Here is a 15,280-nt window from a genome sequence, read left to right on the forward strand (position 1 = left end):
TAGAAATATGGATAAAGTGATAAGGTTTTCAGAAATTTAGCTTATGTAAGTAAAATTATACTGAAATAATGAAAGAATAGAAAATTAAAATGAAGTACACTTTAACATAGCAATTGGCAGTTTCTTTTAATGTACTGCTCTTAAGTGATAACAAAGATTGACATTGTTAAAATTCCAAGTAAATTGTACAATAATGGGGGAATAATTAAATAAGTCGCAGTAATTCATATTATTATTAGTGCAAAATTAAAAATCCATCCAAATATGGTCATTACAAGGGACTATGTTCATAATGTATGCGAAATGAAGGAAGCAGAATAGAGAACTGTATGCACAGGTATTAGTAGTTAAGGTCATACTACAGATAGAGTTCCTCCTGTGTTTATCAGCAACTCTAGATTTGGAAAATGGGAAAGCAGTATGAAACTGGTGTTTATATTTTTATTGTTTAACCCTGGCTGAATTCACCAGCTTCACTTTTTTAAACTAAATAAGCTCTTCCAACAAATATCCCAGAGCTTGTTGCCAGATTGCCCAAGGAGAAGTCTGATGGGATACGTGTAAAAAAAAAAAATACAAAAGCTGAGCAAATCCTGCATGGATAATTCTGAACACAGATGCGGTGGCTTTATAGACGGTACAGTTGCACAGGCTTCGGAGTGCGTAAGCTTAAATATCTGCTTTCAAACTGGAACATCTCCAGTCTCCAAAGAACAAATGAAAGCAGGGCCACAGAATTACCTGGTGAAGGAGGAGTGTGTTGACAAGATCATTCATAAACCCATGAAAATATGTTACTTACTACAGGGTAGATTATGTCCCACATTTTTCATACAAGCTTTTAGAAAATAAAAGGTTGTTCTTTTCAACTTAGTGAGCATTTTAATTGGCATAGTAGATAAGCATGTGTTGACCTGGAACAGTGTCCACTGTAGACTGCTGAGTAAAAATGAAGGCACAAAACTATATATTCAGGGGGATCCCTGGGTGGCGCAGCAGTTTGGCGCCTGCCTTTGGCCCAGGGCGCGATCCTGGAGACCCGGGATCGAATCCCACGTCGGGCTCCCAGTGCATGGAGCCTGCTTCTCCCTCTGCCTGTGTCTCTGCCTCTCTCTCTCTGTGTGACTATCATAAATAAATAAAAATTTTAAAAAAAACTATATATTCAGTTTTACTTCAGTTTTGGTAAAACAAAACAAAGAATAAAGGATACATATAGGGCAAAAAAGGTCTGGTCAAACAACCATCAAATGATTCATCAGTGGTGGAATTATGACTTACTCTTTTTCACTTACCTGTATTTTCTAATCTATATGAGATGTTCACCCAGTGAACATATATAGCTTTTGTAATAATTGTCTTTTTAAATTTTTAATTAAGATGTCTATCAATACATAATTTTGTTATGTTCAATGCTACTATATATGACAGCAACAAAATGTCCTTGACAGCATCCCTAACCTTTTTGTACCTAACTTCTTTATCAGCTAAATGATGAGATGAATAGCAACTTACCTAAGTTGCTCTAACTTTCAGATACAATACTTTGATGATATCAAATGGTTTGCTCTGAACCTAATATGAGGGCTCATCATGTACTATATTAATGGGATTGTGCCATGGCCTCTCAGGAGAAAATGACAGAGCTAGAGTGCAGGCCCAGGGTATCTGACCACAGTTATATCCTAATGAACTCTGATTATGGCAAAGCGGGAGGCCTTGAAGGCATACTGTTAAAGAACATCATGATGTTGATGATGATGTAAACTTTCCAATGATACAGATTAATATTCCCAAATTATTTTATCTTTTTGAAGCAACTGGCAATAAAGAGCTCTGAATTCCAGATTCATCAAATAACTAAAACAATTTTATTCTGTATATGACTTGGTGATGAATTAATCTTTTTGAATAAGCTAAGGTAAAATTATCTGGTCCACTAGAAACCAAAAGTGCCAGTTCGCATCTTGTAATGAAGAGTTGCTAGGGCAACCTCTCTGCTCAATATTTCATTTCCAAGGTGACAGATTTGATGCTGGTCTGGGAAACATTGAAAAACCAAAACATCACTGTGTTCCAGAAGAAGAAAGAACCCATACATAAGTCATGAATGAAACAAAGACCCGGGGACAAAGCCAAACACTGCTTTATAATTTGGCCCCCACAGATGTGGCCGTACACAGAACACAGGAGTTAGAGTCAATTAAAATTCTCAGTGAAGTGGGTTAAGATTCAGTTTTCCTTTTCAGCTCCATTCTACTTTTTTGTCTACTTTTTTCATAAAACATTAGGTCCAAATCTCCATTATAGTCCAAAAAGCTATACATCTCACTAAGGAGTATATATTTTTAGGTTATTGTCTTCCTAGTCTTTCTATTTCCAAGTGAAGGTCTCTTCCAGTCAGAGTAAACGTTAAGGAATAAGAGATGTTAAGTGTGCTTTGAGAGTGAAATTGGTATTTGCTGCAGTATATTTCCATCACCATCATGATTGTTGTTCTTACTCTCAATAACAGAGGAAGGTAAGCAAGCTGGATGGTGTGCTACCATCCAAGGTCTGTGATGAGAATTTACATTGCCACAAAAGGTACCAAGTACAATGCCAATGGTGAAATGCAGTTGAAAAATGTTGATCCTCATCCCTTGGCTAAGACAAGAATGTTCTAAAGAACAGGACCCTCACCACTCTTCCAGTTTTTCCTTCTTGGGAATCACTCCATATTTTTCTCTCTCACACCCCCACATGTTTTAGTCCTATCTAAAGTTCTATCTTAGCCTTGGGTTCCACCCGCACTGTTACCACCTGGGCCACAGTCGCCCAGGCCTCGCCTCCTGATTGACCCTCACCTTCCTAGCCTCAAACTTCTCCAACTATTCTTGTACCTTGTAGCTGAAGCCCAAACTTGATCTTCTTCTAAAAGAAGATTGTCCTCAGGATGACACTGAATTTTTTTTAAGTAATCAAGGCCCTTTCTTTACTAGTGCTAACACCTTCCTCCAGTCACACCAAACTTTCTTTGATCCTTAGACTAGCTCCCCCACTGCTTAGGACATCCTTCCCTACCTCCTCACCTCATAACTCCTTTTCTGCCCCTGAGTTTGAACTCTCACAACCAAGTGTGAAGCCTTCTTTGATAACTGAAACTGGGTTAGGGGCCTCTCCAGCATCTTCACTACACACCTCCCATTTGTTACATTTAACTAGGACTTATTTTACTTGCTATTTCCTCCATGAGATGGCAAACTGTGTTTGGGTAGGAACAAACACTGGCTGTTTTGTTTGGCAGTACCCTAGAGACCAGCTCAGGGCCTGCATACAGTAGGCATGTAATATTTGTTGAATATTTTTATAATAAAAGCCAAAATTTATTTAGTGCCTGCTGAGTACAGTCTGTTATATGCATTACTTCTTTTAATCCCATAACAATCTGAGTAGGTATATTATTTTTACATGAATTACTATGTTTACTTCTTCAGAATATGAACCAGTGAAGAGAGGACAGGTTGAATAAGATTTTATGTCTGCATACTATTTTCAGGGTTCCAAAGCATTTCTATACTCATAAGAACAAACGCTTATCTACAAATATTATATAGAGTTCCTCTTAGGAAATAGGCTATCTGTGAGACTATCACTAGTAGAAATGTAAAATTTATTTGAAAGTTGATTTTATTTCCTCTGTCAAAATTTTAAATGTATACATCCTTTGGATCTAGCAATACCACTTTGCAGAATCTATCCCCAAAACGGACTCGTACACATGCCCCAAAATTTGTGTGCAAGGAAATCTGTTACAGAATTGTTTGTGATATGGAAAATAAGGACACAATGTAAATGTACTGGGAAAGAAATGTACTGGGGATGAAAGGTACAGCACAGGAAATATAGTGAACAGCACTATTAAATAGCATTTGATGGTGACAGAGGGTATTACACTTGCGGTTAGCACAGCATATTTTATAGAGTTATTGAATCACTGTGCTGTACACATGAAGCTAATGTAACATTCTGTATCAACCATACTTCAATTAGATAAAATAATGAGGAAGAACCTTGAAACTTATAAGATTAAGTCACATATCTACACATATGTAAAGGTTTCTAACACCTTAATTTTTGTTTTAAGTAGGCTCCATGCCCAGCACGGAGAAATGTGGGGCCTGGACTCATGACTCCAAGATTGAGACCTGAGCTGAGATCAAAAGTCAGATCTGGGCCAACTTAACCAACTGAGCCACCCAGGGGCCCCCTAAGACCTTAATTTTTAAGATAATTTTTATAAAATAAAAAATAATTTATAAAAGATAAAATAGCAAATCCATATTGCCTTATTTGTTTAAAATCATTATGCATATGTGTATAAATACATGTTATGTGTATATAATTTTTTTTTATGATAGTGACAGAAACAGAGAGAGAGAGAGAGGCAGAGACATAGGCAGAGGGAGAAGCAGGCTCCATGCACCGGGAGCCTGACGTGGGATTCGATCCCGGGTCTCCAGGATCGTGCCCTGGGCCAAAGGCAGGTGCTAAACCGCTGCGCCACCCAGGGATCCCTGTTATGTGTATATATATGTGTGTGTGTATATATATACATAAGAATGTGTGTGTATAGAAAAACAACTGGAAAGATAGTCACCAAACTACTCAGAGTTTCCTTTGTAGATGAGAATGGCTGAGAGAGAAGCTTCCATGTTTTCCTTTAAAGACTTCTAAATGGTCATTCCATACTGAGAGTATATTCATACATTACTTAGCAAATAAAAATAAACCAATAAATTAATTAAAAATTAAGGTCCCTTTATATTTCACAGTTTTATCATTTGTTATAGGTCTGTTTTACTCAACACTTATAATGTATATAAAAGTTGTGTATAATATATATTTAGAGCTAAAAGTACTACAACAAAAACTAGCAAGTACATAGATAAAACCCCAAAATCTCCAATAATCTCATGACTCTGATAAACACTATTAATATTTTGGTAAAAGAGAAAAGGAGGGAGAAAGAGTGCTATGTCTACATCATACATACATGTAACCAAATTTATGTACTATATGTGGAACTTTGTACCTGATTTTTTTCATTTAGCATTAATTTTTTTTTCTTAAAGATTTTACTTATTTATCCATGAGAGACACAGAGAGAGAGGCAGAGATACAGGCCTAGGGAGAAGCAGGCTCCCTCCGGGGAGCCTGACAGGACTCAATTCCAGGACCCTGGGATCATGACCTGAGCCGAAGGCAGACGCTCAGCCAGTGAGACACCAGGTGCCCCTATTTAGCATTAATTATATTGAGAACTTTTCCCTATGTCATTCCTTATCCTTCAGAAACATGACATTTAACGGAAATATGACATTCCATGATATGGATATACCCACTAGACATTTCATTTCAATGTTTTCAGCATTTTCATTGTTAGATATAAGGCAGTACTAACTATTCTTTGAATTTATGTATCAATATTTCTTTTTTTTAAAGATTTAATTTATTTATTCATAGAGACACACAGAGAGAGGGGGGGGGCAGAGACACAGGCAGAGGGAGAAGCAGGCTCCATGCAGGGAGCCCGACATGGGACTTCATCTTGGGTCTCCAAGATCAGGCCCTGGGCTGAAGGCGGCACTAAGCCGCTGAGCCACCCAGGCTGCCCTGTATCAGTATTTCTGATTATAAAATATTTACATATGGATTCACTGGAGGAAAGGCTGTATGCTCTTAACAGCTCTGAGTGTACTGCCAAGGCTATACCAATTTATACTCCCACCAGCAGGATATGACCTATCTTTGCCATCAGTGTTCATTAGTATCTTTGTTTATTTTATTTTATTTGTTTATTAGTATTTTTTAACTTTACAAATTTAATGGTTGGGGGAGTTATCTAATTGATTTTTCAATATGAATTTTTTATAAATGCACATATTTGGTTACCAGGTAAGACATTTTTGTATAGGGTTTTGATTTTTTTTTCATTTTTTCCCCTAGATTTTCCACTGAAGTATTCACCATCTTTAAAATTCTTTCATGGTATGGATATGTGTGTGTGTGTATGTGTAAACAGAACAACAGAACGCTGATTTATACACATATACTCACATACACACATTGACTTATACAGATGCACACACAAAAACATATTTAAGACACTGCTCCTGTAATTCTTTGTTGTATATATTACAAATATTTTTCTGAGCTTTGCCTTCATTTTATTTGTTTTTACACAATTCAACATTTTTCCGTATTCAATCTATAAATTTTTCTTACTTTGATTTTTATGTTTGTACATCCCTACCCTATCATATTTATTTTATGAGAAATTTACTTTTCCACATTTTAGGTTATTGGAAGGCTTAGAAGGAGACATGATAAGCACAAGAAAATTCTACTTCTCAGTAGAATTCACTAAATATATCTTATTCTGAATAAAACTGAGGAATACTAATAAAATAAATGTAAAGAATAGAAGTTGCCACCAAACATCCAGGAAGAAATCAATCAGTGTTCAGCTTCTCTCTGGTCCTTCTGGAAGAAGTCAAGTTCAAATGATACACTGCCATCCAATTAATCAGGCTAGAGTTCATTGGAGATACAAATAGAACTTGCCACTCCCAAGGTCTCCGTTAGAGACAGAACCACTCATCATGAGGCACAGTCATCAGGAATATAGCATCAATCACGCAACCTCCAGAGCAAAAATCACTGGTTATGCCAAACCCGGATGCATGTTGAACTCCATTCATGTAATGTCTTCAATGTGACTAATAGAAAAAATTCACCAATTCCTTTGCTTCTTCCAAATACATCAAGACCAGTTAGTTAAAGCCTTTTTTTAAAAAAAGATTTCTTGCCTTTGATTTTTTCAATTTTTTATTATGGAAAATGGAAACTATGGGAAGAGGCAGACAGAATAGTAGAATGAGCTTCCTCTGACTCAATATTCTTATTATGTAAACTTAACAGTTATCAACTCATGGCTAATCTTGTTTTATCTATTCCTCTCCTCCCCCAACAACTCCTATTACCCCAATGATTTGGAAGCAAGTCCCAAACACCCTACATTTCTCCTGTAACTATTTTATTATGAGATAAGTGCTTTTAAGGATACTATTTCCATTTAGCACCTATAAAGCCTGATATGTTTCTATTTAAATCACTAGCTGCCACCATATTTGTCCAGAAGCACTGGGGTTTGATCCTCAGATCCTTGTTTTTTGTGTGTTCCTCATCCTTGAACAGTCTGGCTGCTCCACTGAATCTATTCTTGCTAAGGGTAAGGACCTTCTAGTCTCCTAGTTCAAGAGAAACTCTTCAGTTCAGTATTTATTTGGCTTTCCTCCACATTTAACCCTACCATACCCTCCCACTGCTTTTTCCCCTTCCAGGACATGACTGTCGGTCTCTTACGCTTCTTTTGCTCTGGTTCATTCTCAGTCTCTCTCTCTCTCTCTCTCTTTCTCTCTCTCTCTCTCTCTCTCTCTCTCATTCTCTCTCTCTCTGCCTCTCTTTCCCTCCCCTCTCTCTTTCTCTTTCTGACTTTTTTCCTTTAGAGACTTTTATGATGGAAAAGATGCCACTGGAGGCACCTAGGTGGCTCAGTTGGTTAAGGGGCCAACTCTTGATTTCATCTCAGGTCCTAATCTCATGGGTTCTGAAATGGAGCCCTGTTTTGGGGGGGTCCATGCTCAGCAGGGAGTCTGCTTAAGATTCTCTCCCTCTGCCCCTCTCCCTAGTTGTGCAGGAGTGCACATTCTCTCTCTTTCAATAAAGAAATCTTTAAAAAAAAAGAAAAAGAAAAAATGCCACTATATTTAAGAAGAGACGGTAAGCAAAGGAAGGACATAATCTCTTACAAATTCTCCCCTGGTCCTTTGATACTGGATGATATTTACTCATGACTCATGACTCATGACTATGAGAGGCTTTTCAAACATTTTTGCAGCTCCACGCTACCTTCCGCCAGCAACCAGCCATGAACTGCCAACCCAAAAAAGGCCAATTTCTTCTCAGCTTAAAAACAAAACTGCCTAAGAGCTTTCCTCTCTCCTTTTTAAATATCTTTACAAATAATTTTATTTTCAATGGCTGAAATATATTTCTGTTACAACTGTACAAGACCAAAGTGGAATACATTTTTTTGAACCAGTAATGAAAAATACATCAAGCAGGATATATAGAAAATCAGTCTTACCTCATCAAAAACCTTGGAAACAACAAGCTTGTCCAGAATGGGAACATAGGTGGGGATGTGAGGGACTGCTGTCACTGATAAGGCATCCATGATGGTGAGTTTCTTGGCAACCAAGCCATGGGTCTTGAGCCAGTTTTCTGAAGACATACTTGAAGAAATAAGAACACAAACTGTGATGCTTTAAAACTTGTAATAAACAAAAACATAACTAAACTGCCCTGGTAAAATGAAAGTACTCACTCTTGGTCGTGAAGTTGACTTCCTTCTTGACTCAATATTTCTAATGATTTGCCATCTAGATACTCATTTGTCAGTAGGATGCTTATTTCTGTGGAAGGAGAAATGACAGTTGTATAATTTCCTAATATATGGGTTTTTTAAATCAAAATGCAAAAGGGTCACACTTCTCTCTCAGTTCGGTCATGGCTGAGGGCTAACAAATGGATCATATTTCAGAGAATACTGATTTGTCCTGGTGGGTTCTCAGGCCAAGATTCATTTGCAATTACACTAAAAACCAATGCATAGGTAAATATGAACCTATCATTGTTTTGCTTATCAACTTCATCCTATATCCATTTGAGATCCCTCTCCATAGAAGAATGAAACACTCATTCTCTCATTCCTCAGAAAACACATTTTTAAAATGTTAAATGAGAATGTCATTAACCAATGATTGTTCAATATTGCTCTCAGTAGACTTCCTCCAAATTATACAAAAGAATCTTGATCAATATTTTAGTTTCTGATAGTTTGATTTGTGGTTCCTCCATTCTGTATGGAAAACCAAAATCCCTATTAAATCCTGTTTAGTTGTAGGTACACATTTTCAAATTAATATTTGGAATTTTTAATATAATCCTTATATAAACTTGGACTTCTAAATGAAAAGAAATATTAGTTGAATTGGTGGCATCTAGAAGGAAGGGTGTTTGGGAATGAGCTAATTAAATGTCTAAGAAATCATACTCTCTTTATCATATAAGCCCTTTAAGAATCATGCATGTAGCAGACCTAGGAACTATGACAGGTTAATTGAAACAGAGGAAAAGACATCACAATGATCAGCACTAGAGAACACAAGGTTAGATTCAGCTATGATGGAGTGTATACTTGTCACTCAGTTACTTCCTCCTACCTCGAGGATAGATTGTATGTATCTGTGTGGTTAGCTGGGATTTATTAGTTATCAACTATTTGAAATATAGCAAAAAGTACTACAGGACTTAAACTCTAGAAATTTACTACTTTAAGAATAAGGATTTTATCAATAGTAATAAAATCTGAGTGGAAAAGTCTTATTTTCCTCACATTTAGCCCCCCAAATGCTGACTATATGGACCAGAGAGGGGCTCTTCAGATGTGCCACCTGGGAATGAAGGGAAGAAAATAAACCAGCTGCGAAATATTAGATTTTCAAGTTCAAACCCTGGAGTGGCAGCAAGCACTATACTAGCACCAGAGTTATGTGAACCACTTGTATATTAAGCATCCAGGCACAGTAATTGCAAATTTCAGTCTAAGAAAATACAGTTCACTATAGTAAGCAGACCTGATTTACAAGGAGTTCCTGAACAGGAAGCAATCCCAACCCACTTAAAAATTATTTGTTTCCAAAAAAAAAAAAAAAGATTTGTCTCCCCCCCAAGTGTTTCTACACCCAGTTCTTTTAGGAGCAGACACACTGGGCAAAGGGAGGCCATCCTGGGCTTCCTGACATAGAGACCCTCTCTGGCTTGCCTCTGTCACTTGAAGTGTTCCAGTTGCTGGAAGCAGAAAGGCCATCTGTCCTCTCACTGCAAGCTGAGCTCTTGAGGGTGGACATCTGGCTTCTGAGCAGGCTAGTTTTTGTGGATTCTGTTGGTATCAAAAGGAAAGGGGTTAAAGGAATTTGGGACAAAGGAGAGACTTTATTAGATGTACCTATTTCCTTGGATCCTTAAAAAAAGAGTATAGTTTCCAAACCTCAGAGGACAGTTCTGCTACCAACCAAACACTGCAGTAAAGGCTTGTTCCACTTATCTGAGCTCAAGCTCTGCCCTCTTTGGGACAGATATACTTCCTAGCTCATTCAAGTCGTTGGCAGAACTTTTTTCCTTGCAGTTGTGAGACTGCTGTGAGTCCTTGCTGGCTGCTGGGGTGGGGGGTGGGGAGGCTCTCAGCTCCCTAAGCACCTATGTTACTACTCAGGTAGCCCCTTCACCTTCAAGCCAGCAATGGCACACTGGATTCCCCTCATGCTTCAAGTTTCTTTGACTTTCTTTTCTGTCATGGGCTGGAAAAAGCCCCTCCTTTTAAGAGCTCATGTAAGTGTACTGGGCTCTCCTAGATATGTGTGGCTTAAGGGCAACATAACATAACCCTAGGAGTGATAGAAATCACCATGTTCATAGACTACAGCCCTTTAACTAGCAAATAGATACTCATCAAATATTAACATATAATCTGAGTGTTATACAGAAGGTAATGAGCTTGTACCAAGACATCTTGATTATTTTTCATATGTGATTACAGAAGCCACATTAATTGTGTGTTCTGTATTTCACAATTTGGAGGCACAAGTACCAAGGGTTTATGTAGTACTCATCAATGGAATGTGTCCTTGTTTTCAACAAAAGGCACTTAACCTCTCCTATAAGAAACTAGATAATTAGGTGGAAGATGAGCTAGTAATCTATAAATTGTCTCCCTTTTGCACAGAAAGTTAACATCAGTGGTCTCTGTACATAGAGACAGGACTGTGCTATTTATTATTCATTATTTTTCTAGGCAACAACAGGGTGATGCCTGTCTTGGTTGCTCTGTAACCAGGAATTAAGATGGGTAAATTTCATTGGGAGCTATGTCTGTGAATAAAAGGCATAAATTTTACGATCCACATAGGAAGCTGAACTCTGGCAAGGCCACGTTGACCAAAATTGTTAGGCAAAATAATAGGTATGACAAAATGAAAACAAATTTAGCTCCCAAAGTCTCCAAACATAAAAAATAAACAAACAACTGTACTATTCCCAAACCCTGAAAAAAACAAATAAAAAATATTTATGTGGCAGTGGATTCAAGCACTTAACTACTCCCCAAGCTCTGCAGTCAGTCACTATATTTCATTACTCTTCTATGTTAAGAATGGAAAAAGAACAAAAATTCAGGACAGGGACATCTATCAATAGCAACAATCCCAAATCTAAGTGAAATGGTGGAAGTGACCAAGGCCATTAAAATGTTTAGGCCAGAGGAGGGGCAAGATGGCGGAAGAGTAGGGTCCCCAAATCACCTGTCCCCACCAAATTACCTAGATAACCTTCAAACCATCCTGAAAATCTACGAATTCGGCCTGAGATGTAAGAGAGACCAGCTGGAACGCTACAGTGAGAAGAGTTCGCGCTTCTATCAAGGTAGGAAGACGGGGAAAAAGAAATAAAGAAACAAAAGGCCTCCGAGGGGGAGGGGCCCCGCGAGGAGCCGGGCTGAGGCCGGGGCGAGTGTCCCCAGGACAAGAGAGCCCCGTCCCGGAGGAGCAGGAGCTGCACCATCCTTCCCGGGGGAAAGGGGCTCGCAGGGAGTTAGAGCAGGACCCAGGAGGGCGGGGATGCCCTCGGGCTCCCTGGGACACTAACAGAGCAATTGCGCCCCCGGGGAGAGTGCCCGAGCTCCCTGAAGGGCTGCAGGGCACACGGCTGGACACGGGAGCAGCTCCGAGGGGCTCGGGCGGCGGCTCCGCGGAGGGGGCTGCGTGGCCGGAGTGCGAATCCAGCAGTGCAGGCCCCAGAGCACAGGGCGCCGCGACATAGCGCAGGATCCGGCCTCCCTCCGGGACAGGCAGAGGCCGGGAGGGCCCAGGACAGCAAGGACGCTCCTGCCAGCGGCCCCGCCCAGGAGCCTCCAGGCCCTGCAGACTGCGGGAGCTGAAGCCAGGGCTCCAGAGCTGGCCTCGAGGTTGTTCCTCCAGGGGCCTCACGGGGTAAACAACCCCCACTGAGCCCTGCAGCAGGCAGGGGCAGAGCAGCTCCCCCAAGTGCTAACACCCGAAAATCAGCACAACAGGCCCCTCCCCCAGAAGACCAGCTGGACACACAAGTTCCAGGGGAAGTCAAGGGACTTAAAGTATACAGAATCAGAAGATACCCCCTGTGGTTTTTTGTTTGTTTTTTTGTTGTTGTTTTTTGTTTTGTTTTGTTTTGTTTTGTTTTGCTTTTTGATTTGTTTGCTTCCCCCACCCCCTTTTTTTTCTTTTTTCCTTTTTTTCTTTCTTTTTTCTTTTTTCTTTTTCTCTTTTCTTTCCTTTTTTTCCTCTCTTTTTCTCCTTTTCCCAATACAACTTGGTTTTGGCCACTCTGCACTGAGCAAAATGACTAGAAGGAAAACCTCACCTCAAAAGAAAGAATCAGAAACAGTCTTCTCTCCCACAGAGTTACAAAATCTGGATTACAATTCAATGTCACAAAGCCAATTCAGAAGCACTATTCTACAGCTACTGGTGGCTCTAGAAAAAAGCATAAAGGACTCAAGAGACTTCATGACTGCAGAATTTAGATCCAATCAGGCAGAAATTAAAAATCAATTGAATGAGATGCAATCCAAACTAGAAGTCCTAACGACGAGGGTTAACGAGGTGGAAGAACGAGTGAGTGACATAGAATACAAGTTGACGGCAAAGAGGGAAACAGGAAAAAAGAGACAAACAATTAAAAGACAATGAAAATAGATTAAGGGAAATAAACGACAGCCTGAGGAAGAAAAACCTACGTTTAATTGGGGTTCCCGAGGGCGCCGAAAGGGACAGAGGGCCAGAATATGTATTTGAACAAATCCTAGCTGAAAACTTTCCTAATCTGGGAAGGGAAACAGGCATTCAGATCCAGGAAATAGAGAGATTCCCCCCCCTAAAATCAATAAAAACCATTCAACACCTCGACATTTAATAGTTAAGCTTACAAATTCCAAAGATAAAGAGAAGATCCTTAAAACAGCAAGAGACAAGAAATCCCTGACTTTTATGGGGAAGAGTATTAGGGTAACAGCAGACCTCTCCGCAGAGACCTGGCAGGCCAGAAAGGGCTGGCAGGATATATTCAGGGTCCTAAATGAGAAGAACATGCAACCAAGAATACTTTATCCAGCAAGGCTCTCATCCAAAATGGAAGGAGAGATAAAGAGCTTCCAAGACAGGCAGGAACTGAAAGAATATGTGATCTCCAAACTAGCTCTGCAAGAAATTTTAAGGGGGACTCTTAAAATTCCCCTTTAAGAAGTTCAGTGGAACAATCCACAAAAACAAGGACTGAATAGATATCATGGTGACACTAAACTCATATCTGTCAATAGTAACTCTGAACGTGAACGGGCTTAATGACCCCATCAAAAGGCGCAGGGTTTCAGACTGGATAAAAAAGCAGGACCCATCTATTTGCTGTCTACAAGAGACTCATTTTAGACAGAAGGACACCTACAGCCTGAAAATAAAAGGTTGGAGAACCATTTACCATTCAAATGGTCCTCAAAAGAAAGCAGGGGTAGCCATCCTTATATCAGATAAACTAAAATTTACCCCGAAGACTGTAGTAAGAGATGAAGAGGGACTTAAAGGATCATACTTAAGGATATGATACTTAAAGGATCTATCCAACAAGAGGACTTAACAATCCTCAATATATATGCCCCGAATGTGGGAGCTGCCAAATATTTAAACCAATTAATAACCAAAGTGAAGAAATACTTAGATAATAATACACTTATACTTGGTGACTTCAATCTAGCTCTTTCTATACTCGATAGATCTTCTAAGCACAACATCTCTAAAGAAATGAGAGCTTTAAATGATACACTCGACCAGATGGATTTCACAGATATCTACAGAACTTTACATCCAAACTCAACTGAATACACATTCTTCTCAAATGCACATGGAACTTTCTCCAGAATAGACCACATACTGGGTCACAAATCAGGTCTGAACCGATACCAAAAGATTGGGATCGTCCCCTGCGTATTCTCAGACCATAATGCCTTGAAATTAGAACTAAATCACAACAAGAAGTTTGGAAGGACTTCAAACACGTGGAGGTTAAGGACCATCCTGCTAAAAGATGAAAAGGTCAACCAGGAAATTAAGGAAGAATTAAAAAGATTCATGGAAACTAATGAGAATGAAGATACAACCGTTCAAAATCTTTGGGATGCAGCAAAAGCAGTCCTCAGCGGGAAATACATCGCAATACAAGCATCCATTCAAAAACTGGAAAGAACTCAAATACAGAAGCTAACCTTACACCTAAAGGAGCTAGAGAAAAAACAGCAAATAGATCCTACACCCTACAGAAGAAGAGAGTTAATAAAGATTCGAGCAGAACTCAACGAAATTGAGACCAGAAGAACTGTGGAACAGATCAACAGAACCAGGAGTTGGTTCTTTGAAAGAATTAATAAGATAGATAAACCATTAGCCAGCCTTATTAAAAAGAAGAGAGAGAAGACTCAAATTAATAAAATCATGAATGAGAAAGGAGAGATCACTACCAACACCAAGGAAATACAAATGATTTTAAAAACATATTATGAACAGCTCTACGCCAATAAATTAGGCAATCTAGAAGAAATGGACGCATTCCTGGAAAGCCACAAACTACCAAAACTGGAGCAGAAAGAAATAGAAAACCTGAACAGGCCAATAACCAGGGAGGAAATTGAAGAAGTCATCAAAAACCTCCCAAGACACAAGAGTCCAGGGCCAGATGGCTTCCCAGGGGAATTCTATCAAACGTTTAAAGAAGAAACCATACCTATTCTACTGAAGCTGTTTGGAAAGATAGAAAGAGATGGAGTACTTCCAAATTCGTTCTATGAGGCCAGCATCACCTTAATTCCAAAACCAGACAAAGACCCCACCAAAAAGGAGAATTACAGACCAATATCCCTGATGAACATGGATGCAAAAATTCTCAACAAGATACTAGTCAATCGGATCCAACAACACATTAAGAAAATTATTCACCATGACCAAGTAGGATTTATCCCCGGGACACAAGTCTGGTTCAACACTCGTAAAACAATCAATGTGATCCATCATATCAGCAAGAGAAAAGCCAAGAA

The 15,280-nt window shown here is 39.2% G+C and overlaps 1 protein-coding gene across 1 annotated transcript in view; it reads right to left on the reverse strand.

The window, feature by feature from the left end:
* The window catches only part of VWA3B (von Willebrand factor A domain containing 3B), a 207,217-nt gene that overhangs the window by 60,269 nt on the left and 131,668 nt on the right, over window positions 1–15,280 (reverse strand). The window contains exons 17-19 of the mRNA XM_055328114.1: window positions 9,932–10,048; window positions 8,432–8,519; window positions 8,192–8,339 (exon numbers count right to left, since the gene is read on the reverse strand). Of these exons, the coding sequence (XP_055184089.1) occupies window positions 8,192–8,339; window positions 8,432–8,519; window positions 9,932–10,048 (353 nt within the window). The remainder of the gene's footprint in view (window positions 1–8,191; window positions 8,340–8,431; window positions 8,520–9,931; window positions 10,049–15,280) is intronic.

Source organism: Nyctereutes procyonoides, unplaced genomic scaffold (genome assembly GCF_905146905.1).
Source record: "Nyctereutes procyonoides isolate TBG_1078 unplaced genomic scaffold, NYPRO_anot_genome, whole genome shotgun sequence".
In the NCBI taxonomy this organism is placed as follows: Eukaryota; Metazoa; Chordata; class Mammalia; order Carnivora; family Canidae; genus Nyctereutes; species Nyctereutes procyonoides.